This window comes from Lepisosteus oculatus, chromosome 10 (genome assembly GCF_040954835.1).
Source record: "Lepisosteus oculatus isolate fLepOcu1 chromosome 10, fLepOcu1.hap2, whole genome shotgun sequence".
NCBI classification, from domain to species: domain Eukaryota; kingdom Metazoa; phylum Chordata; class Actinopteri; order Semionotiformes; family Lepisosteidae; genus Lepisosteus; species Lepisosteus oculatus.
The window spans coordinates 15235380-15262050 of NC_090705.1; the positions used below are offsets into that span (position 1 = coordinate 15235380).

Consider the following 26671-nt stretch of genomic DNA (forward strand, 5'->3'; position numbering starts at 1 on the left):
CTGCGTTTTGCTATCAAAGAAATATGTTACCGAGTACATTAAGAACAATGGAAGACTGCTAGGACGTTAATGACAATGTATCCTTAAGTGGTTGGGAAAGTGTTTCATTGAGAGATCTGGTTTCCAATCAACTCTTTTTAAATCTGGGCATCTGAACCCTGTAGAATATCTTACGTACGGCACAATTCTGGCTATCCGGGAGACGCCATTACCGTAATGTACAAACTAGAGCTAGGATGGGCCGAATCTCCCGTTCTTTGAGATTTCAAGTACGGATTGGAGGAGCAAAAGGTAATAGCAACTGCGCCTGCTCTTTGGTGAAACAGGGGGATGGGCCGAGGGCGAGAGTTTAAAATCCAGCACGCATGCGCATTAGGGGTTCGGGTTCAAGAGAATGCGCCATATTGGATCGCAGTAGTGTATAACAGTTTATAGTATTTAGGATTAGCAGCGGTCCCCGGTCCCTTTGGGCTTTTAGCGCTTACTTTCTGGGTTTTTTTAAATGGGGTGTAATTGCGAACTATAAAGGACCATACACGCGTGTATTTTAACAGACAAAGGGATTCGGAGAAAGGGTTGTTAAAACAGAAGTTTGAATGGATCCGAGGGTAGCTTGGATTCAGCCCGAACAGAAAGGACCTGCTAATGCTTTGTGGATGCATATCTGGGAGACCTCTCAGGCTGTCAGGACAAACTCCAGTCATCACCAACACCTCTGTGTTAATTCGCCGGCTTTGGACTCCAGCGTTTTTAAAAATGTAGCTGCTGCTGCTGCTCCCAGAAAAAGCACGGGCAACTGTAGCAGCCATCAGAATCATGCGCCCGGTAAGGACAGCAGCAGTAGCATTGTTGTAATTTCATCTTCCAGTGTATCAAACAGCAGCACACATAATGCTCTGCCTCCCCCAGCCAGTAACCGATTAAAGGCAGCTGGTGGAGAGGGGAAACGGTTGCAAAAGACTCCATCTGTGTCTTCGTCCTCCTCGATCGAGTCGGGAACGGAAAGCCCTTCATCCAACTCCTCTTCGGGAAGGACTATTGGTAATAGCAATACTGGTAGCAGTAATAAGACTGCAGGCGGTGCCAACCTATTTTTCAATTTCAGCGAGAACTTGTTATACAATGCCAATAACAGCACTCATCATCAGCAGGAGCAGCATCAACACAGCCTCCACGAAAACTACAAGTTTCACCAGTATCACAGCTCCACAGCTCTCAACAACCATCACAACCGCCACCCAGGCCGAAGGAAAAGTGACAATAAAGCGAGCACTTATGGGATCAACTATTTGCTCTCCAACTGGGGTAATGGGAACTATGCCTGTTCTGGGACGCCTTGGAAAACCAGGAAATACAGTCCCGGGGTCAACGGGTAAGATACGTCTGAAATACTGAGCTGTGCAAGGGTTCACTGTGACAAGCTGTCGGCTGAATGTAAAATGAGGTGCAGCGATTACTTCAGCCAATTTGTAACTTGTAGTGAGGACCTTGACTCGTTTAGAAAATATTTTTTAAAAATGGTTTAAACTATCATGCAAAGGGAATTATTGCACACGAGAAAGAAGTGTGCAGTTCCGTAGCTAATTCTTTTGACTAGACAGGTGTTAATAGGACATTTTACGCTTGATTCGAGTAATGCAATTACTTCCACACGGGGCACAAGGCGAAAAGCAGGCTGGTCGTATGTATCGGTTTTACGCTTGGGGATCTCGGTTTTTGTCTTTCGCCGCTTGCTTATAACTCTCGGGCAAAACGGCGTTTGAAATGTAAGTAGTAGCGTGTTTGAGATGGTTGTTTGAAAGTGGATTTCGGTTTGTTTTACGGATAATTGGGTTTGCACGAAGAGTAGGTTTTGAAGTGAAGCTCCACTGGGGCTGGTGGGCGTGTACTCGGAGTGGGTTGGGTAGGTTTGGAATGTGGGGACATAGGCAACAAAAAAAACCCCGAAAAGCTTTTAAATGGTTACAAATGGGAGGTTTACCCCCCTTTTCTGTGCCCGTATAATACTTCATTTAAGCATTTCTCCTTTAATCAACTAGACAAGTCAATCTGTCGTTAAATCCGTTCGGATAAATGGGATCTTTGCTATTCTTAGCCAAACAAATTACTTTGACCGAATGGTATGCGTAAAACTAAACCACGATTTTTTTTTTTATTTGACACAAAATGGTGTCGCTAACGTCTACCTAAGGCCTGTGTGTGGTAATACGACGGTCCCGTTCTTTCAAAAATGTATCCTCGGTCTCTTCGTCCTGCCCCTCTGTTGAAACATGATATTTTAAGTTTAACATATAGAAACCTCAGAGTAGTTTTATACTGTCATGAGATTATTTTTTTTTGACAGAGCAGGGTATTTGTCCAGAAGGATGTTATGGATTTGGCCTTTTATTACTTTGTGGGCATTAATGTAATTCTCTGGTCTCGATTGTGGTTTGCACATTTCCTTTTACTGAGCCGTTGGAAGGGCTGTAGCAGTAATTTTAGGGCTGTTAAGACGATCTTGCCGTTCATTTGGTTAGGAGTTCCGCAGACAGAATAGTTTTTAGTCACCTTTAGAACAGGCGTTCATTTGACGGGTTTTCGCCGTTTTGATTCCGGTGCGTTTGTACTTGACATCAGGGCCAAGTTGTAGGGCGCTTTCGGATTCCTGCACGGTAACTGAATTAAGTGCTCACGTGAGGGAAATGGTCGGGCATAATTGGACCTCACATTTTGAAAATGGTTAGTGCTTTCTTAAACGTCCTCTCCTTTGGTTTCCGAAAAAAAAAAATCTATTCAGCCAATTACAGATCAATGAGAAGAAAGTACAGTAACGCGACGGGTTTGTGCAGGATGTGGTCGAATGCTGAATGCGAATTTGAAACGGGTTGGGAAATGAACTTGTAATGGTTGCTTGCGCCCACATGGGATATTTCTTGTGCAAGAACTGTGGAACTGCTGGCTTCAGAACGTCGGGGTTTTGAAAGACAAACCAGAAAAATAAAAATCGTCCGGTTTCAAAGTTTCATTTCTTCCATTAAATAATTTCAGATGGAAGCAGTAACTAATGGGCCCATGTTTACATTTGACTTATTACAGCGATCTTTGGTTTTTACACCTGGACGTCTGTAGCCATTGAAGTTATCAGATTTGACTATAACGGTTTAAAGTTGAAACGTTTATTTTCTTGAACTTGGAAATGCTGTGACAAGATTGAAAAATATTTCTTGAATTTTATATTTGCATGAACACTTTTTCCTATTCTGTTTTCTTCGCTTTTTTTTGTTAGCATCTGTTCTTACAGTGTTTGAATACTTCAAATGTTGCATTTAAGTTGTCCACCAAGAAACATCAGGGCAATGAAAACGATTTTCAGATACCCAAGCTGTTTATAGAAACTTTAAATTGTGTGCTTAAGGTCTTTTTAGGAGAAGTCCAGTGTGAAATGGAGACCAAACTGCGGTGTAGAATATATGCTGTTATTGTATAATACAGTAATCCAAAACCTATTTATAATGCCATGGTGCTAATCTAAAAAATCGGTCTCCTCAGTGTAAACCACATGAGATGCTTGTGCTGACAACACAGTGTCAGAATACAGCGCTCTACTGTATGATTATGATGGTCTCTGAACACAAATGTGATCCTGTCCATGTTGCATTGACAATTGTTAATTTTAAGATTTATATTATTTAGAACGTATCACATTATGTGGTTATGTAGGGACCTCATTTTGGCATGTTTATCTCAGCCATTGACAGCTTCTGAAATACATCAGTGGCTGCAACAGGGCCCTGGGTTCAATTCTGTATGTGGGAAGCTCTCTGTGTGGAGTTGATATCTTCTCCCCAGGTTTGTGTGCTCCAGTGTCCTCCCTCAGTCCAAAGAAACTGGTGGCTCAGTTGGCCTTTGTGGAAAACGGGCCCTGATGTGAGTGTTGTGCATGTCTGTGTCTGTCCTGCAGTGGACCAGCATCCCGTCCAGGATCTACCAGGGACTAACTCCAACTCCCCCCTAACCCTGAGTAAGAACATCCATGCATTTTCTAAGTTTGGAATTAGTTGATTAAATGTTCTGCTAAGGAGTCACTTGTGGCCTGGGATAAAGATTGCCAGTAACAAAATGGGGGTTCTTTTATGAACTTTATACCAGAATACTTCTTGTAGAATAATTTCATTGTCACTAGACGTATGCCTCCCAAGATTAGATTTAATTGCTCAGTTTTTGAAGAGCGCATAGTTTTATAAATGGTAACCTGATTTGAGCATATGAAGTTCTGGCTCAGCCTGTGAGGTGCAGTAGTGAACAAACTTGCCACGTTTCATGTCAGACAGGGATAGTAGTTCAGTGGGCTAGAGTTTGTGAACAAAGTGGTGGCAGCCATTCTGTTTTATATGGGAACCCCATTTCACCACATCTTAACCGGATGGTTACCAAGTCTGGAGTTTAATTCATTTCAGTCCTTGATCAAGAGCCGTGTGCTCAATTTGCTTAAGTTTTTCGCCACACAGTGAATGACCCACTGCAGAAGGGGGAGTCATCGAAGCTCTTGCGAGGTGCAAACTAGAAACCGTTTTTGATTGAATTGAAACTTGGCACAAATTCATAAACAGTGATACTGTTCCTGTGATGGAGACCATGTGAGGTGTATATATGCTGGAAAAACAATGTCTTGTAAGTAAATCTTCTAGTCTTATGGTACTTTATATTACAATTTTTGGAGTTAATGGATCAAATAGCTTTAAAAAGGCTGGAATTGGTGTAATGCGCCATGTATTAACAAGGAAGAGATCCTTGTTTTTTCATGTTGCCCATTCATCTTGTTAGTAGCCGATTAAATACCTATAAAGCTCAAAAACTGTTTCACAAATTAGCTCCAAGCAAGAGCTGTTTGCATGATAGTCCTATCTCGGAATTATGAGCCAAAATCAGTGTTTCCAATGCACCCTGCAACTGTTAGATATATGTGCAGTTGTGTGAAGGTTTATAAGATTTTGAAAGAGTTTTCAGGTGATGTATCTGTCCCAATATACTGTACTTCTGTGGCATGTACTTTCTAGGATTCCAAGTCTTGGAACACAAGCCGTTTCAAAAGTTTGAAACCAACTCACTTCCATTAGTTGGAAATCTACATCGTTTGTTGGAAATTGTTTATAATTCGTGATATCAGTCTACTTTTGTTTATGTCGGCTAATTATAATGTAAGCTTTAAGGTATGTCATACAACTACATGTGGTCTTGTGTAAAATCTATTTTCTTAATTTACTTTTCAAGGGAAAAGTACAGGAATTGCTGTTGACTCAAAGTGTTTGCTGCTTTTCTGAGCTCTAATAATGGAGCCTTGGATTAAAACGTTCAAAATGTCCCGTAGCATTTTTTAAGTTTTGTAAAATTTTGCACTTGCAGTAAAATCTTTACAAACTGGAATGCTGTGCTAACTGGGCTTTTCCCCATAAGCCAATACAAAATCATCCTTTGCTCTTGGGAAGAATTTCAAGTTGTCTTGCTTTCAGTCTGTCTCTGCTGTATTTTGGTAGGCTCGGGTATTGCAATTAGTATTAAAGTACCGTACAGTACACTGTAATAGTGTTTTGTATTCCAGCACTGTAATAAGTTGTAAGAGCGAAGGTACCATAAATGTGTCCCAACTTGCATACATTTTAACCTCTGTGTGGTTGAGAGGAACATTTGATTGTGAGAACATACTTAAATCTTGACTAACCAGCTAACTTTGAATAACTGGCACTCCTCGCTCTCCATTTATGCCTGATGGTTCAGTTTTACTGTAATACTGCAACACTTTAAGAGGAATATTTTTGCTTTAAAAAGTGATACATTGAACTTTTAAATAAAAGATGTTTAGCTCTGTCTCTGAAGCTAGCAAATGCTGTAGTTGTGAAGCATTGAATATTTTTGAAGGGTTTTGTAGATGCCTACATGAAACTGCAAGCCAGGGTTTAACATTTTGAGTGCCTTGTAGTATTCTTTTATGGTATTAAAAATTGTCATGTAACTCAGTTGTGTAGTTCAGGAGACAATCTTCTGCTTGTCAACATTTTGTGGTGAACTAAACAATGGATTGACTTGCATTAAGACAGTACTTTTAGGTCTTAACGCCATTAATTCATCACATTCTGTACAAACGTATGTAAAGAGTCCAGCTGAGCAGGCCTGAATTGTAATAGAAAGTCTGAAGCTTTCTTCTGTTGTTGCTAGGGAGTAGAATTGCGCACTGTAAATCTTCATGCATAAAAATATAAGCTGCTACAAAACATATATTATAAAAGCTTTGCCTGTTTTTAATTTCATTTGATTCATCTGCCTGAATTGAAAACCATGGAGACCTCTTATCCTCCCCAGTAACTGCTCCTTGATATCTTCAGTTATTTCATCAGTCCTCATGGCAACAGTGTTGTGTGAAAGTGGAACTTGTCCTACCTTGCAGGATGCAGTTTTTTAATCATTTATGGTAGATATCATTTGCTGCAGTATGAATCTTTTCTTCACTGATTTTATAGAATGGAAGGCTTTTTTTTTTTAGCTTTATCAATCAGGAGCCAGTAAGAATGATGCACTCAACGGAGCTTTGTTTATATATGTGGTAGGAGGATAATTTCCTTTTGTCCTTCAAATTTACCTTTTGTCTGTTGGACATTTGTCTAAGCTCTTAATAGTGACTCAGGGAACTGTCTAACCTAAATTAAAGCCATCCAACATCAAAAGCCATTCATCGGCTGGACGAATGTCTTTGCTTGGTCAGTTGTCAAAGGGCAGATGTGAGCTGGGTATAGAATAGTTAGGGCATTGGTTAAAGCTTGTATCATGACCTAGCAGCCCAGCCCTACACAGGTCAGTACCAATTTGTGCTACTGATCTGCATAGTTCTAGATGAATTGAGGATTGAATCGGAGGTAAAACACACAGAACAGTGGCCAACTGTCTACAGTCAGCAGTTCTGGCAGTCAGACATAAACCCTCCCCCTTAGCAATGGGTATCTGACTAAAATCATGTCAGGCTACAGATGTTACCTAGTCGACATCTGTATTTGAAGTTCTATAACCAAAATGCTTTGTTGTAATTTTCTTCTTACTGAATTTGACATGTACGTTGCTTAATTTATTACATAGATTTTTTTCTGATCCAGACTTTGTCACAGTGTCTACTGCTATCACCTGCTGTGGACTATGTAGATGAGTACCTTCCTATATTGGACTTGCATTTTTCAGACGGCAAGGTTTTCATTTTTTACCATATGCTTCTCAACTTTTATTTCAATTACTAATATGTAGTGAAAACCATACGATCGTACCCTGTGATACCACTAGTGCTTAAGAATTTGAACTTGGCTGCAACTATAAATTATTCTGGTCCATGAAATAGTTATTTGTCACTAGATTGATGCAATATCATTGGTACAAGCTAACAGTTTCTTTGGAATCTTCTTGCAACTAGAAATAAAAGCAAAAGACTCACTTGATCTTGTTAGTGATGTTTGATTATGGATAAAATTAATATTTAAGGCTCTTATACTAGGTAAACCAGTGTTTATGCACTTGGATAAAAGGAGAGCAAATTGATGCTCTGGATGAGAAAACTGAATATTTTCTGTGCAATTAGTCATTAGATCTTTATTACTCTGATCCATGCCTCTTGCAATCTGTGCACACTATTCTTCAGCTTAAATTTACACTTCAGTGAGAAAGTTTGTACTACCTCAATTTCATATTGCTTTGTATATTTCATATTGGATGATGCCTCTTGTCTAACAGTATTTGTATAATACAAATACGTATTTTCCTTCTGCTTTAACCTCTTACTTGTTATTGTTGAATGCCAAACTGGCAAGTAAGTAAAGAAACTCTTATCCAGTATTATGTATGCATTATTTCTAAATACTTCTATTACTCATATGAAGTATATTTGCAGTATTTTGCTACCTGGAATTTGCTGTATACAAAAGGTGTATCCATTTGAAGGTTTTCTTCATGTATATGTCGTCTTGCTAATTAAGAATTAGCAATCCAATAACTTGTCTTGCTTTTCCAACAGCCTTCATGAAGAGATTGTGGATTTCTACCACTTCATGTCCCCACGTCCTGGAGAAGCAGCTATGCGTAAAGACGTGGTGAACAGAATAGAGAGAGTTATAAAGGATCTATGGCCCACTGCTGATGTAAGTAGAAAAAGTTGCAGCAGGCAAGCACAGGACGGGTTCAGTAGTTTAAAACAACATGTCACTACAGTGTGATGGGGAATGAGCATTTGTATTCTGTCGGAGTCCTGATCAGCTTTAGAATCTCCCTGAACATCAGTTATGAGAATAGAACATACAATAAACCCTGAGATTGTTTGACTATTTGGTGTGTAACAGTACAAAAGATACCCTTGTGTTGGGAGGGGGAAGGCCCAGGGTATTTTCACTGTCAGAACCTCAGTACTGCATATTTCAGTCAAAAGGGGCAGATTTATAGTTTCATTTATTTCAAAAGTAAATATTAGTACATATTTTATCACATCTATGAGCTATTAGGTACAGGTAGTGGACATAATGGAAACACCTGAGTAAACGGGGTAAAAAATACATTGAAAGCCAGGCTTTCCACATAGATTTGGCATAAACGTTAATTAAACCGATAACATCCCAGCATGCCTAGGGTCATGTATAAAAATGCTGGATAGCCCTGGTTGCCTGTAACTGTGGCTAGCAGGACTACCGGAGTAGACCTTGGTGACTTTGAAAGAGGGCTGATTGTTGGGGTGCATTTGTCAGGAATTTCAGTGGCCCAGACAGCTGAACTTTCTGATGTTTCATGAGTAACTGTGCCTAAAATGGCTTGGAAAGACCTCATCAGCAAAGGGCAACAGTGAGTGGAAATGCATATTCTAGACTTGTGATAGTCATGTATAAATGAAAAGGGAGTAATGGGAGAATTTTAACTTGTGACTGAGCACATTATTAATAGAATGCCTTTTTTCTCGTTTTCTTTAACGAGTACACAATCTTCCGTTCAATTCGCCCAACATCTTTCTTTTAAAATATGGCTATACAGTGTAAGGTTTCATACAGACTTAGTACACTCAATACTATCTCATTAAGCTTTAGAATATTACTTTTCAGAGATAATATTGAAAATTTCTATATGCTTAGGTTTCTTCCATTTTCTGTAATCGCTGCATTTATATTCGTGGTTTCAGTTTGGCCCTGAACTAAGGCTGTAGGTGCCAGACAGTTTCTGTATAATTGTGTGGTGCCAGTACCTCATTGCTGAAATTGGAGGTGCTGCTTTTAATAAGTGTTAGTTGGCTTTTGCTGAATACCTTCAGAGTGTTTGAGAAGGGAGGGGAAATGGCGGTGAAACATTGGAAAATTCAGGATCTTTGCCCCCTTGCGTCATGCTAAATAATAAATGCATGATTTGTGCCTGGGAAGCTCCCATAATATTGTATTTCAGCAGATATTGTTTTCTTAAATTCAATTCCACTCTTGAAATATGCACTGTCTTTCCTTTTCAGGTTCAGATTTTTGGCAGCTTTAGTACAGGACTTTATCTCCCAACAAGGTATGATGTAGCAATTGCATAAAATCGTCTGCATTTTGGATTTTCTTTGTATTGAGTTGACTGACCTGTTTGTGTACTGTAGGTAAATGTGCTTTTGTAGTGTGACCTGGGCTATTGGACGTTTTAAATTATTCCTACATTTATGGTGTTTTTGAAAAATGGGAAATGTATAAGGAAACTTTTTTCTGTTATTGCAGTGACATAGACTTAGTGGTCTTTGGGAAATGGACACGTCCCCCTCTACAGCAGCTGGAACAAGCACTACGGAAACACAATGTGGCTGAGCCTTACTCTATTAAAGTACTTGACAAAGCTACGGTAAGTTAGTGCAGTTATTTTTTACTTCCATGTGTACCAAAAACTTCATGCCACATTTTTGGTAGTGGATTTTGGCATAATGTTGAATTGAAATCTTTGGAGGGATTTACATTATAACATAAAAATTACAATGAAGCTTTTTGGTCCATCAGGCCCAACTTAATTTTTAAAAAGCCATACAGAATCATTTGTAATCAGGAAGCTATTTTTCTTTTTTTTTATAAAACTAGGGAGGTTGTAAGCTCAACCATTCCTGTCTGTTCTCTGTTGAATAAATGACAGTGTAACCAACTATTATTGTTTTTTTTCCCCCACAAAGAAATGCCCATAGCCTATGTATCAATACTAAGTAGCACTAGTCAAGACACAAGTTATCTGTCCTAAGCACCCCAAGAGTACGATCATTTTACCACTGGTCCTAAAACAATTGCTTTGTATTTTATTTCCATTTGAATAAAGGTAACTAAGGATTGAATGATTATCCTTGCATTTGCACAATTTGTTTTGTTCCTCTTTCTGCTTCCATTTTGTACATCTTTCTGCTGTTTGATATTTTAAATGACAGAGGGAAAAAAAGCCTTAAAACATTTTTCTGTTCTTCAGGTACCAATAATAAAACTCACCGACCAAGAGACTGAAGTTAAAGTGGACATCAGTTTCAACGTAGAAACTGGTGTGAAAGCAGCGTGGCTTATAAAGGAATATGTTAAGGTTTGTTTTTATTTCAATTATCCATGCATTGGCTTTTCATTTGCCTTCTGGCTTTCTTGTGTTGTTTGACTTCAACTAAAATTTGAATATTACAACTTTTCTGATCTCTTTTGACCCATCTTACCTCAGGACTAAGATCCGTGAGATTTCTAAATTGCGGTTAGGGAAACAACCTGTTAGGTAAGCTAAAATGTTTTGTAGGTCTGAATTACATCTAGACATATAGCTTAATTCTAGATTACTTTTTGTCCTCTGTAAGATAAATGATGAATAGGGGTTAATTGTGGCTAGAGGCACATGTAGTGGTAATAGCAGTGAAATTGTTCTTTCAAATTGTTATAGATGTTTTTTCCCCTGTCCGACTTGCTGTAGTAGTTTTTATGGTAGATTTGGAGATGCAGGTGTGATCCTAGATAATACAAAACCGGGTACAAAAATGCTAGTAGCCTCATGTTTAATGTATACTTTTTTCCATACCATGTGGTATCCTTTTAAACCATTTTAATTTGTGTAGTGCCTGGATCTTAGTTATTTTACTTAAATATTAAGAATGACCTTCCTTTTTAGAAACAGATGAAAGAAAAAGGTGTCAAAACTGAATTGCATATTAAAATAATGTGCCATAGTAACTTTAGAATTTTTCATCTTGTTAATGAAATTACATCTTATCGTTATTTAAGAGTAAGATATTTCAGGCAGATTGTAGAAAATTATTGTGACTAGAAATTAGCTTCACCTTCAGGGTTTGATGGATATGTAAATTAAGAAATTCCTTATTTTACAGCTATGGTACTAATAGCTAATTCATTAATAAAGTAAATGTAGGTGTTTATAGTCCCTATGTAGGGAAAATATTTGGAACAGCTGGTATTTTCTTGGTTGAAATTTCATAATTCTCTTGTTTCTGCAGGTAAAAATCCCAAATATGAATGTTTTATTCTAATTTAACTTTTTAAGCAGTTTAACAAAAGTGAGTAAGTGATATTTAGTTATTTGAGTAAATGACATGTTTTGCTTTACTTTCTTTCAGAAATATACTGTGCTTCCTTACTTGATTTTTGTGTTGAAGCAGTTTCTTCTTCAGAGGGATTTAAATGAGGTGTTCACGGGTGGTATTAGTTCTTATAGCCTCATTTTAATGGCCATCAGCTTTTTGCAGGTAAGGGATGTTAATGGAGTGTTTTATCAATGTTTCCTAAACCTGCATGTTTAAATTTTTAATGTGATTCTAGGCTATTAATTACATTGGTCTTAAGTGCTTCTTAATTTCTTAAATGTTTATAAATACAGGATTATATAGGTATTACTTTATGAGCAACTTTCATTTGTATAGTTAACTATTAAATGCCCTGTTATGTAAAAAATAAAATGTCGAACATACAGATTATTCTGTTGTGCATAAGCCAAAACATGTAGTTCTACAGCTTAAAATTTTAAAAGCATGATTTTCTGTAAAGATTCCTAAGTGGTTTATTTGATGAAAGCAGTAGAGTTGCAGGCATTTAGCTCATTGCTTCAAATGTGGGGTATGATGCTAGCTATATCATTGCAGTGACCTGTGCACCAGGCCTCCAGGAGCATATGTACAAAGAATTGTGTTCCTGGGGTTGGGTGCCCTGTTACTGTCTAGGAAATTCTAGACTGCAAAGCTTTTATGCAACCCCTGCTGTCGTTAAGGTGTCTCAGTTTGACAGCACTGCAGAAAGAGCTGTGCTATTGTTCGGCCAGTAGAATTGCTTGCTCCGAGCATAATGGGTTAAATACTAAAAGCCACATGTTGCTGGTTATTGCTAGATGGCTGCATCCGGGAGTCTGTTTCATTGCAATGTTAGCTCAGTGCTGCATGGATTGGGTGGGCTTGAATTGGTGAGGGTGTGCTGTGCAACAGTAATTATTAGGACTTGCAGAGCGCACCTGCTATGCATATTTTTATCTTAAACGGCTCTACTAAGTGGGTATGTCAGAGGCATACATGCCTAGCTTCTCATTTCACTCGTTGGTACAGTGATTATAAATTTTAAGTGCCTTACGAGTAATAAATGTTGGTAATTTCTCATAAATATCCTAGTGTCCTCACGAAGGAAAGGGGTGGCATCTTTCTGTACTAGTCAGGAGTAAATTGCAGGTTGTTACTTTCCAGCTGCAGCCTTTTCCAATTCTCCTAGGTGGTCTTTACCAGAATGATTAAGAAGGTTTATCTCCCGCACTTCTGTATACATCAATTTTCACTTATTAAAATGTATTGGATAAATTCAAGTTTTCTCTTTATTTTTGTAGTTGCACCCAAGAATCGATGCCAGGGGACCCAATGTAAATCTGGGCATTCTTCTAATTGAATTCTTTGAGCTTTACGGAAGGCATTTTAACTACTTCAAAACTGGTATTCGGATAAAAAATGGAGGTGCTTATGTTGCCAAAGAAGAAATCATGAAAGCCATGACAAATGGTTATAGGCCGTCAATGTTATGCATTGAAGATCCCCTCTTGCCAGGTAACTATGTGAAAAGAACAGCTTATTCAAACATTAACACTTTGAAAGGGGTCATTAGGACTGGTGGTGGGTTTTTTTTTTTGGAAAGTCAAGACTGCAAAAGAGGGCCATCAGAACACTGACTCTAATGAACCACTTTTTCCACACCTGAAGAAGGCTCCATGTCCAAAACGTTGTTTTCTTTCTTCTCTTTTCAGCATGGAATAAACCTATTACTCGTTCCTTTGCAGCCTACGCATGCTGACAGAGCTACCCACCTGAACCATTTTTATAAAAGTTTTTGTGGTGCACTCTTGCTGTGATCGATGGAACTTTCTTTTACATAATTTTATATTGCATATCTAGCTCTTATATTAGGATAAGGAGTGCGACAGGCCTGTTGCATTATTTGTATACATATTTTACATATCTTAATTTTGCTATTAACCTGAATTAGAAGTTGGTAATACTAAGAATGTGTTTTTAAGGTATTAGACATCTGAAGTCTTCAGATTGTCTAATAATTTGAAATGTATTTATGATCATAAAATGAGCAGATTTTCTTATGCAAGAAAAGACTAGTTTTTATATACTTGAATGTTTCTTATCCAACAGTGAAGAAATGGATAGCTAAACAAATGATTACAAATCTGGCTGGGTCCAAGCCATGTTTATTTACCACTGTCTGTTCCATCTCGGTGTTGTACTTTGCCTATAAATTCACCATGTTAATTTCATGTCTGTCATTTACCTTTACCCACCCTGGGTTCTTTATTGCTTATTTCAGAAAGAGATTGTTACAAAATCTACACTTTTGGTTTTGTGTAAGCAAATAATTTTTTCAGATCCCCATGTATTCTATTACTGAATATCCCATTCACTCATTGTGGATCTTTTTTTTTTTTTTTAGGAAATGATGTAGGCAGGAGTTCCTATGGTGCCATGCAAGTGAAACAAGTCTTTGACTATGCTTACATTGTCCTAAGCCATGCTGTATCTCCTCTTGCAAGATCATATCCCAACAAAGACTCCGAGAGGTAAGCAAAGTTTGAGTTCTGTTGCTTGAGACAGTTTCAGTAGTAATTTCACCTCGGGTTATCTTCGATTGAAACATACATTGTCACTAACTCAGGATAGGAATGTCTAAAACGGATTTGAAGTATCTTAATTTGAGAGGTTTTGGTCTCTGAAACATAATTGAACAGCTGTTTTTTCCTGTTTAAATTGACAAGGGTACTGGATGTAAAAACTGACATTTTAATTTTGCATTTTTGCAGCACTTTAGGTCGTATTATTAAAGTCACCCAGGAAGTCATTGATTATAGGGAATGGATCATAAAGAAGTGGGGAGGGAAGAACTGCACTAAGACCGACAGTGGTGGTAAGCATTCTCTTAAGACTTTCAGCTTTGGGTTTGGTTGTCAGGAATTTTATTAGTATTAATGTAATATTTGCAGCAAATAACTTCCATACATTAGCTTATTTCTTAGTTCTTCTAAATCTTTTAACAGCAGTCTCCAGTGACCATAACTGGTCATAGTAGAAAGTACTGCATCCACAAGAAAATGCTGCCAATATTCTTTCAGGTTTTGTGAATATTTTCAAATTATTTTAACATGTACGTTTTAGAATATACAACATCTTACTGGGGTAGACATTAACTGCTTGGTGAGTGGTTGTTCAGTTTCTGGCTTACTCATGTTCTGGTTTATTTCAAATGTGTTTCACCATGGATATATTAAATCATAAAAATACGGCATCAGTGCTTAGTCTTAGTACAATTATAGTAGCTCTGGGATTTAACTCATGGGCATTGGAGTTTAATACTAGATGTTTTTGTGGTATTTGTACTGACACTTTCCAGTAACTCAAATGTTTAATTGTAGTTTTGAGGCTTTTATGTATACATATTTCGTCGTAATAAAGATCTTAGCACCATTTTTGTCCAGCTCTGGTTTAATTCCAAATCTAGGCGCAATGCATGGAGTGTAGTGAATAATTAGTGACAAATTCTAAAAATGCAGCTTTAAAAGTAGCTGCAAATATTCACATCATACTGTAGCTCTGCATAAGTTAGTATGAAAATGCAGTAACACTGAAGACTGGAAACAAGTGGAGACAAAGTTAGAAACAGAGTGCCCTAAAAAGGAAGCCAGATCTTGCAGCAAGCTAATACTTATAGCTAATACTGTAGTGCTCCATATTTTGAAAGAATTCTAAGCCAGAAATCTGATGATGAAATTATACGAGTTGCACAAAAGAATATGCTGCGTTGGGTAGAATGTGACAGTTGATATAAGAGACCTGATATGAAAGTGTGTTCTGAAAAGGTCAGTAATGACCGCTCCTTGTGGTAGGATTCTGTAACTTTTTTTCTATTCAGGATAAGGGAGTTTTATTTTGAGAATGGAACCCTAGAGGACTGGAGCATTAAAACCATATGCTGTTACTTTTAAGTAGATACAGTAGTGGTTGTATATGCTTGCATTAAAGTAAATGTCATGCTTGCAGTCCTCAGTTGTAATGATCACATAGTTTAGATGTTTATTTAAATATTGGCACAAGTGTAGCCGTCGTAACCATTAGGAAGTCGAACCCATTATGTAATGTGTGCTTTTACAATTTGAAAGTTTATAATTTGGCACTATACATCATAATCTAAAGTTTGTGAATCCTTTCTTTGGATGTCTGTTGAAACTGCAAACCAGTTGGATCGTCTACGGATAGTAGACAAAAATGGAAATGCCTAACTAAATGAGGGACATCAAATACATTGATAGCAAGTGCTTTTATGCAGCTGTCTTGTTAAGCAGATATGATCCCAGCATGTTTATAGTCCAGCTGAAAAAAGCTGGTTGCTTGGCTGCCTACAATAATGACTAGCATGGCCGCTGGAAGAGGTGGTTTTTGTTGGGGTCCATTTGGCAGGAGCTTCAGTGACCAAGACTGCTCAACTTGTGGACTCCACATGAGCCGTAGTCTCTAAGGTGATTGCTGCCATCTTTTCCTCCAAGATCTTTGCAGACAAGCACAACAGTGAGCAGGAATCCTCCAGGCTTGTGATATGCAGTTGTTTGCCTGCTTTGCCTTTCACTTCAAATGGGATATTTCAGTCTGGGGCACAAGCAGCCTGTTTTATCAAAAATGGTCTTCTGAGAAATCCATAGAGTGGGACACTGTAATTGGGTTGTAGCGTACAAAACCAATCCTCACACCAGGCAATATGTGTTTGAGAGTTCAGTGATGCTGAAAGGGTATAGACTCTGAGCACTGGAGAACTGCACTATTGTCAGATGAATTCTCCATCACCATGCTCTCAACAAATGGATTACTGCACATATGGTGCAAACAAGTCTGCAGGCCTTGGCTTTTGAAGTGAAGGGTTTTGGTATTTCCATAATGTTCGGGGGTGCGTTTTCTTGATGTGGTTTAGGTGCACAGATTGCATTAGAAGGCACGGCCGGTGCTAATCGCTACTTAATGATACTGAAGGATCATGTTCACCCCATGTTGCGGTCTTTCTTTCTGGTATCTTCCAGAATCACTGCTCCATATCAATGAGTATTTATTTGTGGTGGCCTAGTGGATTAATGAGCATGATGTTGAAGTTATCCATTTCTAGCAGCCTTCTCAGTCACCAAATCTGAACCCAATTAAACATTTATGGGACATTCTGGAATCACTTAAGAGACTGCATTGTCCACCTCTGTAAACAAGCATTGTGTTGAATGACTTGGCAGGCCATACTGGCTGTGTGTGATGGTCCAGTGACCTATTAAGCGACTTTACATGGGTATTTCCATCTTTGTCCACTAGTAAGACCATTGTACTGCAGGTTTGAAAATCAGGAGATACAGTAGGTGGGTAATACCCTTATTCCCCCCACTTAATGACGTGGAACAATTATGTACCATTTAGAGACTGTTTGCTGCATATGTAATATTGGTTGTAACAATCCTGGCAAATGCTTGAAACAGAGAATGTGAATACAATTCATTGTAACTGACCTTTTTTCACTCTTTAGATTCCAGGATACAAGGCACAGAGCAGAAAGAGCACAGTAGTATGGCTCGGAATGCCGAGCAGCAGCGAGACTTAGTTTCCCCACAAAGCGTGGACTCGCCCATGTCTCTCTCCAGCCCCCATCAGCACTCTTCCGGCTCTTCTGCATCCTCCATTTCCTCCCTCTCGGGAAGTGATATCGTAAGTTTTTGTTTCTAAAGAGACCCTGGTTAATCACCACAAGTATTTTATTCGTTTGTTTTAACCACCACAGGTATTTAAAGTACATTTAATTATGGAATGTCTGAATATCTTTTAAAAGCAGTGTCCGGGGTGCCACTTTTGAAATTGCACTTACGGGAAAAAAACTACATTCGATATGGTTCAGGCATTATACTTATAAGGCCTCGCCTCTCCACATAGATGGCTGCCTAGATGTGCCTGCTCCTGAAAACCTAGACATTCTTGCTTTATCTTGTATTTAAACAGCAGCTGTATAAAGGAGGAAAATATTTTTGTTCGGTTTTGTGCTGTTTGTGGTATGACTGTCCAATTTCCATGTTTTTACAGTATATTTTAGCAATGTCAGTGTAAATAAGAGCTTCTCCAAAGAAAGTAAGAGTTTGAACTTTGCTGTAAAAGTGGAAATGGCTTTGTGAAGCATACAGTGTAGGATGAAGGTTTGCCTATCGTTGCAAATGTGATGGAGCAGGAGCTGGGATAGGCAATTTCTTTTATCCCAGTAGCCTCCTGCTCTGCTCAGTCTTCTAACCTTGTAAACAATGGAAAAATGTAACTTGTTTTTGAACAATGGAAATATGTTACTATTATCCAAAGAACTGCTTAATTGTTACAAGTCGTGGTTTACTCTGCTGTATTATGGTACATTCTTGTGGTCTATCGTTATCCATTGTAGGGGCTAATAAGTCTTAATTCTGTTTTTAGGGTGAATTGTTATGGATTATATATAGATTATAAATATTTTTTAAAGCTTAATGAGCTTTGAAATCTTCTATTATGATAATCCACAATGGCTGTCAGAGGAGCTATATTCTATTTGGTTTAATGTTAAATTCTTTATATTGAATAAATAAAGACAATTGTTTTGTTAGAAAATTAAAACTCTTTTGTTTGGATGTTTGTTCAAGAAAAGCTTAAGATACCCTTTGGTATGTGAAAATCAGTCCCCGTACTTCCAGGCTGTATGTCTTGCATGTACTAGGTGTATCTTTTCACAAACAAAATTACTCCAAAATCAGAGTTTCAGGGAATAAAAGTATGTCCAGTTTATCGGTATTTAACATGTAGGTAAGATTTCTTTTTGGACAGTTTTAAAATTTATGGAAGTGGATAATTCTTATTTTAATAGATTGTGTAAAAATGAAATATTGCCTAATAGTCATTTAGTGCAAAGGATGTATTTTGAAGGGTGTTTGCGCTAACCAAATTAGCAGCAAACAGTTTATAATGTACTTGAGGATCTGTTGGTGGTGCATGGTTAGCTATACTTCAAAAGATTTAAATACACATTTGAAATAAGATTAATATTAACATGCAATGTAAAAGGCAACACGTACTCCACATTTTTAGCGCAGACTAGTTAATTTGCTTTTCTCCAACATCTCTCCTTACTCTTTCGAAGTGACAAATTGTGATTGAATTCAGGATTTAGTGTATGGGTCCGGATTATCTAGGTCCCTGGCCACCCTGTGGCTCCTAAGCAAGAGTCGCCTTTTTAAGAAAACAACTGCAACAATGAACTTCGTCAGACAGTAAAAGATGCCAGGCGGCTCGATACATTTCCTAAAATACTTCACCTTGCATTGCAGCTGCGTTCACAATTGGGCGTGCAAGTCAGCGTAAACTACACCCTGCCTATTCTGCAGCTTTTTCCTCCCTTTTTAAAAAAAAAACCCAGTAATGAGCTCAGTGCATCTTGTTTGGTTGCTGTAATCCGAGACTTGCATACATCTTCATGAAGAAGGTGGAGCATGCCATAGCTGTATCATTTTACAGTGCTGTACGAAAACCGTTCTGAGATGTCAGTTGCACTAGTGAAATTGACATACCATACAATAGTGCCTCATTTACTACAGTTTGTACCATGGATTTTCCACTTGACCTATTGTAAATGGTACCAAATGTAAAATTGGGCTTCAATATGTCAGTAGGTGAAACTTTTGTTATTAAATGTCATGTGAGAATTTTCCGGTAGGTAAAATGGTCAGCACATGGGTATAGGCAGTGAAAGGTCAACTGTTTATGCCTTGAGGTTATGTTGCACTTATCGGTTGGTGAGCAACGCTAAGGACAATGACATTAGTTCAATATAGTGCTGCATCAGGTAATGTTTTAATTCTGTATTGTGGATTTTTTTTTCCATAACAGTCTACTACTGTATAAATGTTTATTTGTAATTTTTCCCTGCATTTATTAAAATTGGTGCATGAAATTGGTCATTTAATGAGAAAGTAGACTTGAGGTAATGTTAATGAATTAACTAGTTATCACACAGAAACTTACATTAAAAATAAGGTTGTATGAAAGCTGGATCACTTGAGTCTTTGAATGCAACAGATATGGTTTATGACTGCTCTGTGCACCACACAAAGCCATTAGATGTTCTGATCCTAGCTACTGATGTCCAAAACATTAAAGCAGGCAAAGTATGACTTATCAGGGGCTCATTTTTTTTTAGAATCATTCAGATACGTTTGACTATTTGCCGGTATGACTTAGAATTGTGAACATTCAGTTCTTTAAAAAATATATATATATTTTGGTAACATTTTTTTCATACTTTGAAGGAATGGTTTTCCCGAGGTTCTTATAAATTGCAAATGTAAGTATTTTGCTTTCGTCTTTTTCTTAAAGGACTCCGATTCAACTCCCTGTTCAGCGGCAAACATTCCCCCATTTCCCATCCATGCACTAACGCTGTCTACACTCGGACCTGCATTACAGTTGCCAAATGGGAAGCCAAACCTAACTGGAGCTTTGATAATGTCTTCTGGCTCCCAGGTAAGTGCTTCTTATCTGGCTTAGCTATCCATCTACCTCATTAAGGAAAAACATCTGCCTTCCCTTTTCTTTCTTTTCCCGTAGTTCTCCGAGCTGACCTAGTCAGCTCTGGTAGCTTTTGTCACGGCAGTTTTCCATACTGAATTTAAATGGAGGAAGTGTCCGTCTTGGGGTGGTGAAAGAAATGAGAAAGCTTTATAAGTTGCATGGAGGATGTAAAAATTCATGAAGCGATGACAGTGATCTCTTTTGTTGATTTTAAGGAGTGATTGACAGTGTCATGGAATGGTTTTGATTTCAAGGTTGGCGGTTTCCAAATCGTTGTGACAAGGCAATATTCAGGATGGAAATAAAACCCAAGTCAAACAGCAGATGAAAATTGTGCATGTGTAAAAAAAAGTATCAGTGTTTAAACAAGTATTTGTAAACTTAACGTTTTAAATTTCAGCAGGCCTCGTATCTAACCATTTTCAATCATGCTATTTGTGTCTTCATTTTTGACTTCACGCATTGAATGCCAGATGGACCACTTTAATCCTAAAGTTTCATCAAGTTAAGGGTCTTTTCTTTACCACCAAATATTCCTTTTGGAAAAGGAAGTGCTTGCTGTTAAATGTTGGAAACAGTCAGGGTTTCTATTCCTTGGCAGACATGGATTGGGCCATGTTTTTCACATGACAGATTCAAAATCGTCTGTAGGCTGAACTCGACCTGGTGTTCTTTTGTGTAGTAAGTGGTGCACAGCCACAGAATACTGTTCAATAACGATTGCAGTTTGGGAAACACTGGCTGTGACCTCAGCTAACTTTGTATAACGATCGTAGGGGAATTTACATTGTTGGACAATTTAGCTGGTCAATTCATTTGTAACATTTCCATATACATGATTTTTCACAGGACCCAAATTGTTAAAAGGTTCCCTTACTTTTGGAAGCAGAGAAATTCTTTGTGACTTATGGTGTAAAGGTATAGCCACCTCTGACTGTTTTATTATTTTGCTGCAGGTTTGCATAAAGTCTTGGATACGAAACTCCAATTACAAACTTGTCAAATCAAATTTTACATGCTAAAGATGTTTTTTTTAGCCTAACTGTTTTTAAAAAATTCTTTAAAAGGTATAATTTCTATTTTGTCAGAATAAATTCAGATTAGTGTATCCCTGTAAACCTTTTGGTGGGTTATTTTTTCCTCTGCAAATAGCATGAATTTGCAGCCAGATATCTTTTAAGTTTAACAGACGCAACATGGTGCTTTCTTATTTTATGTGAATTCAGCAGTTTTAACTCAAGCGGAGAGGGATTGCAAAACGCAAAAGTATGACGCTTAAAATCATTAATAAATCAGAGAATCATGCTGCAGTAAAAAATGACTTTTTAAAAAATTGCTTAACTGTATAACAAAAATGTAATTAAAATTGGCACATTTGTAGTCTAAAAAACGCATAGATCACATCACATTACATGAATACAAGACACATGGGCAAGACTAATGTACAAAACTGGACAATATTTTAGTAGCCCTGGTACACAAATCTGGAGTTTTGTAAAAAATGAAAGACACATACACACTGTGGTGGAATAACCACAAGAAGATTGTTAAAGTTAAAAGGTATGATATTTCAAAATGGACTAAGAATTAAAATTCCACCAGGCTGGAACATTGTATGCTGTATGGGCTTTTTAGTTCTTGCTCCCTTATAGATGTGACATTGAAATCCATGGTTTCCATCATAAAAAAAAAAAACGAATAGTTTAGGGTGCCAGGATTTTTTTTATGATTTAGTGCTGCATGACCCTATGTGATTTATTACGTTATTTTTCAATTTTTAAATCCCAACTTGTCTATCCACATACCCAGATATAAGCTTTCAATTAAGCAAGTAAAATACTGGAACTTAGTTATTTTTAAATGTGCACCGGGTGTGCTAAAACTTAACCGTTTGACCGACTCCTTTTCATTGCTGTTGGCAGAAGCCCTGAGCTCTTTCTCCCTGTTCTCTTTCAAGGCTAGGCTATCCCTTTCTGGAAACCTAGGTGTTCCTTCACTACCTGGCAGACAGGTTTGTATAGAAGGGACAACTCCTTTGAATGCTGTCCTACACATGCCCCCTCCTGTTGTTCCCCCTGCCTCCCCCAGCCCTCTGCCAAGCCCCCACCTGCATCACAAGGTAGGCGCCTGCACACTTCAGGTTGTCAAAACGCTAATACATTTTCCACCTTTTTGTTCCGTGGTCCTTGTATTTGAATCACCAGATTTGTATATACAGAATTATAGAACTTGTCTCAATGCTAATGTTTTTCTTTCTTGTGGAAATTATTTTCAAAACCTATTTAAAATATGAAATAGTTTTTACCCAATGTCAGACATTACAACCCAATGTTGTTAAAGCTCTCCATATTTGAGTGAGCACGATAAATTGTACTTGCTATTTTTAAGTACAGAAATGTCAAAATTATACATTTTTCTTGGATAGAAATGTCTCCATTTGTTCCCTTAAGACTGAGTATTTGCTATTAAATGGAAAAAACGTTAAAGCAATAAAAAGTTTACACCATTATTATGGGGGAAGTGCATAGTAAATGTACTTTGATTCAGAATGGAGTATTTTTGATTAATGTAAAATCTTTTTGAGTTTTCCCACTAAGGAAGTTTGTTCAGAATTGTGTAGGGCATACGAAGAGAAAGTTCCAGCAAATGTGGTTATCGCTTGTTTCATACCATACAGGTATCACACTGTACCTTATTCCCTTCTTTAGATGCAAAGTGGGCCAAAGTATTCCATGAAGGGACTCCATAATCCAGGTGCTGTCCACAACCCAATGGTGGGCATGAAACAGCCTATTAACAACAGGGGACATGCTCAATACAACCGCAACACCTGGCGCAGGAGGAAGCACACGAGGGATATTGTACCAGTCAGCCTTAGTAGATAAGATCGCTTCCGTCTTGAAGCTGGAGTTTTTACAAATGCCACAAAGAGGAGTAAGACCAGCATTCAATACTTCACACTGTAGGTAGCCCTACGTACCTGCAGTTGATTCTTTGCATGTTTCCTGCACAGTGGTCAGAAATCCACCTTGCAGATAATATTGTTCAGTGCTGAATCTGTGAAGACTTGTTCAGATGTAAATGTTTTGTTCTTTGTTCAGTGTTACTTTTTTACTTTTTATTTCCCCTGCTCCATTTTGTTTTTTGGCCTTGTGAGGATTCACCATCTGATGCTGGAAGTGGCTCTATTCAGTGACTTGCTGCAGCTTGGAGAAGAAAATATTTTCTCTGGCTTACATGCGTGCAAAAGCATTGGCAAGTTGATGACCAGCCATTTTTGTCTTTCAGCGATGGACTGGCCCAGACTACACTACAAGGCAGAGCTGCCTCCTTTTTCATAGTCATAGTACTCATTTTACAATGTACAAAAGGAACAAATTGTTTATCATTTGTGCAATAACTGTTTTTTGGTTTCAAAAAATGGTTTTATTTAATTTTGTTATATGGATATGTCAGGTGTTTAAGTTATATTTTGGGGTTTTTTTGTTCTACAAGTTTACAGATCCTTTCCTGGATTGTGGTCTTTGCAGGTCTGATGTTTTAAAAACAGCAGTTTATAGTTGCAAACTGTAACAAGAGGACTCCCCTTTTAATGATGTGCAAAGCAGGGCAAGAAACGGGAATTGAAAATAGGCTAGCCAGAGACTTTCTTCACTTCTTGGAGCTGTTGTGAAAGGAGTAGTCAACAGGTCCATTAACTGGAAATGTCCTTAGTCCTGTTTTTACTAAAAGCCCCCTTTTGGTGTCTGTTTTTAATCTTTTTTTTGTTTGGGTTACAATGTACCTGTTCAGCGCTAAAGCATATATGATTAGTGTTAAATCCACATCTGATGGTTATTCCAGTTGGGAATCTCCCATTTAGCCATCCCAGGCCACTGTTCTCATTCCGTGAAATGATCCTCAAATGTTTTGGAACTACACTAATCTGTGTGCTTCTAGCCCCGAGAGAATATAGCCTCTAGCAGCGTGGTTTTGTCAAAAGGAATGACCAGAGCTCATTTTGAAGAATGTTTTTCAAGAGTATGGCAATGACCGAGGGTCGGGCGATCAGTTGTTTTCTGAGGAAAAGGGGAGTCAAATGAAGGTACAGTGTATTAGGAATAGATTTAAATCAGTGTTAATTTATGTAACCTGTGTTTATGCAAGGTGCCCCTAAAAGCATTTGCTCCAAGGGTGCCCAGTCAACAGAATGTGGCGAAAGGAATTATTTTGATTCCATTCTGGAATCTGTATAGCAGTATGTATTCGTTCTGTTAAGAGCAACACATTCAAATCAAATATTAACAAGTACTTCCATTTGCTGGATGCATTGCCTGAAGTATTTTTTACAGTATTGCATCGTGGTGCAGCAAGTATATGGCGCACAAACTGTATTGCTGTCACTTTAAGGTTACTGATGCATACAGGTATACTATGCAAGTGGATTTTTTTTTTCATGACGACCACTGCTTGTTACCTTTTTGAACTACAGAAATAGTACCCAAACCCTGAGTTTTAAAAGCACCATGGTTGTTCCAAGGAAATATTGTCAGCGATACGATACCAGTATTATGTGTTCATTTAAAGTCACTTGTTTTTAAAATAAGGTTACTTATCCTCCCCCACTTCAGCCACTACCAGGGAATATACCTCCTAACAATGGTTGAAATGTACTGTACGATGTATATCTATAGATTTCAGAGGTGAGTGAGACTGCTGTTGATGAAAGCATAACTTTAAACTCCACTTAGCAGCCAAAAGCCAACTGCCTTTCTGTCATTTTTGTTATTACATTCCATTGTGGAGCTGTGGTAAACAGTGCTCTACAAAACCATTTGTCATGTAACCAGTGCTGAGAACTATGGAAAATCATAAGTGAATTAGACCGAGTAACAACTGGTATCAGTGCCGATGTATTCATTCTATATGGTTTTAAATAAGTAGACGCAAAACGCCTTACGTTTATGCGTTGATTCAGACTCAATTCTTAAATTTGGCTTTTGCTTTTCCTGTCTTTAAATATGACAGGCAGTTATATAGTATGCTTGTCATAAAATGTTACATTTGAGTCATGATTAAACCAAACAATCTGGTTGCCTGGCTACCACTGTGGTTATATCTTAACTGGTAACAGAAGGAAGTATCATTTTTTTTGGAGAAACATTTTTATGTAAAGTTTTTTTTCTATTCTTTTTTTAAATAAACTTCTTAAAACAAATACTTCTGGTTGTTTTGTTTTTAAGTGGGAACGGTCACCTTTCATTTCTGTCCTTTTTAACTTGGGTTAAATAGCTACATCAGTGCAATTGTACCATCTTAGAGGTTTTTTAGCTTTAGACTTTTAGCCACTTAGTCTTCACTAATGTATGATTTTTCAACCTGCAAGTGCTCTTTTTAAGTATGTCATTGTCTGTCACAAATGTGCACACTGTAGGCAGGTGAAATCTATGCTCACTTTTTTTTATGTGTAGCTTCAGAGTGTACTGGTCCTTATTCATTGGTTATTGCGTTTAAAATTCTGCTGCCATTTTTGCATAAGGAATTATGGTTTTTAGCTGTTTTTCCAAGCTTATGACATGGTTTCCTGCCTCAACCACTACATTTCTTCTGTGCATATTTCACATTTCTTCTGATTTAAAGTCAATTTTTCAAAATTCTAAATGTAAAGTGCTATTAAAGTTGAAATACTTGTTTAAGTACATAAACAATCATTATTTTGACGTTTGCGTTTTTAATTTTCTGTGTTTGGGTTATTAGTAACATTTTATATGAATTTGAATGAACCCCTTCTGTTTATATATAAAATATGCATAACTGATCAAAATTATGGTGATGCCTGAAAGTGTAGCATCAACACTGAGTTAGTCAGCATATGTGTATTGAAGTAGTTCAGGTGGGTAGCTGTGTCAGCATTCGTAGTAAAGATTTATTCCATGCTGAAAAGGGAAACATGCTTTGGCTGTGGAGCCTTCTTTGGGTGTAACCTATTACTTGTTCCTATTATATGTATTTTGTTTCAGAAACGGTATGTACGTTTTACTGGTGTTTTCTTGGTTCCTTCCATGAAATTGTTGCTCTTTGTAATGCAGAATGTAATAGTTTTAGGAAAACTTAAATATTAAGCAGAGGAAGATTTATCATAGGAATTTACAGCTTGTCTGGTTCACCTTGAATCAAGGGCTGTAAAATTGCATACCCGGTCAAGTTTTTAGCAAAAATGGAAATAATTTGGACTTTTTTTCCCCCAAACCTATCCATTTTCGAACTACTTTATCCAAGACAAGGTCCCAAGAAGTCGGAGCCTGTACCGACAAGCAAAGTGCACAAGACGGGATACACCCTGGGCGAGACAAGTCCATCAGGGCTATAGTTGTTTTGTCAAGGGAAACCAATGCATGTTGTAGACTTCAATAAGTCAAGACAATATCTAAACAAATGTGGCCATTAAAAGAAAAGAGTTAAAATGTCACTGTCAAAAATTTCCTGGCCAAAACTGAACTGACCATGCTGCAGTTGTCAAAGCCTAAAATAAGCTAAAGAAATTACAAATACATCTACTGTAAGAAATCTGCATCGTTTTTC

At 37.7% G+C, this 26671-nt stretch overlaps 1 protein-coding gene across 4 annotated transcripts; it reads left to right on the plus strand.

Moving 5' to 3' along the window:
* The first annotated feature begins 390 nt into the window (after window positions 1–390).
* On the plus strand, window positions 391–25307 carry tent4a (terminal nucleotidyltransferase 4A). Of its 4 annotated transcripts, none has more exons than XM_015357701.2 (13): window positions 391–1372; window positions 8030–8153; window positions 9494–9540; window positions 9738–9858; window positions 10462–10569; window positions 11600–11728; window positions 12847–13060; window positions 13950–14076; window positions 14317–14420; window positions 17064–17242; window positions 19916–20062; window positions 22068–22229; window positions 22819–25307. In XM_015357701.2, exons 1-13 carry the CDS (start codon window positions 597–599, stop codon window positions 22993–22995), a joined length of 2415 nt encoding a protein of 804 aa, XP_015213187.1. In that variant the 5' UTR covers window positions 391–596; the 3' UTR covers window positions 22996–25307. The 4 variants fall into 4 exon arrangements, with proteins under 4 accessions (XP_015213187.1, XP_015213189.1, XP_015213193.1 ...); XM_015357703.2 differs by having other exon boundaries at window positions 22068–22121; XM_015357707.2 differs by lacking the exon at window positions 391–1372 and adding an exon at window positions 1656–1766.
* Window positions 25308–26671: the final 1364 nt, after the last annotated feature.

Excerpts from the sequence above, each read along its gene's own strand:
- tent4a (XM_015357701.2), top strand. The coding sequence starts at position 597 with ATGGATCCGAGGGTAGCTTGGATTCAGCCCGAACAGAAAGGACCTGCT. Across the intron at positions 9,541-9,737 it reads GGACTTTATCTCCCAACAAG|TGACATAGACTTAGTGGTCT; the intron begins GTATGATGTAGC and ends CTGTTATTGCAG. Across the intron at positions 10,570-11,599 it reads TTATAAAGGAATATGTTAAG|AAATATACTGTGCTTCCTTA; the intron begins GTTTGTTTTTAT and ends ACTTTCTTTCAG.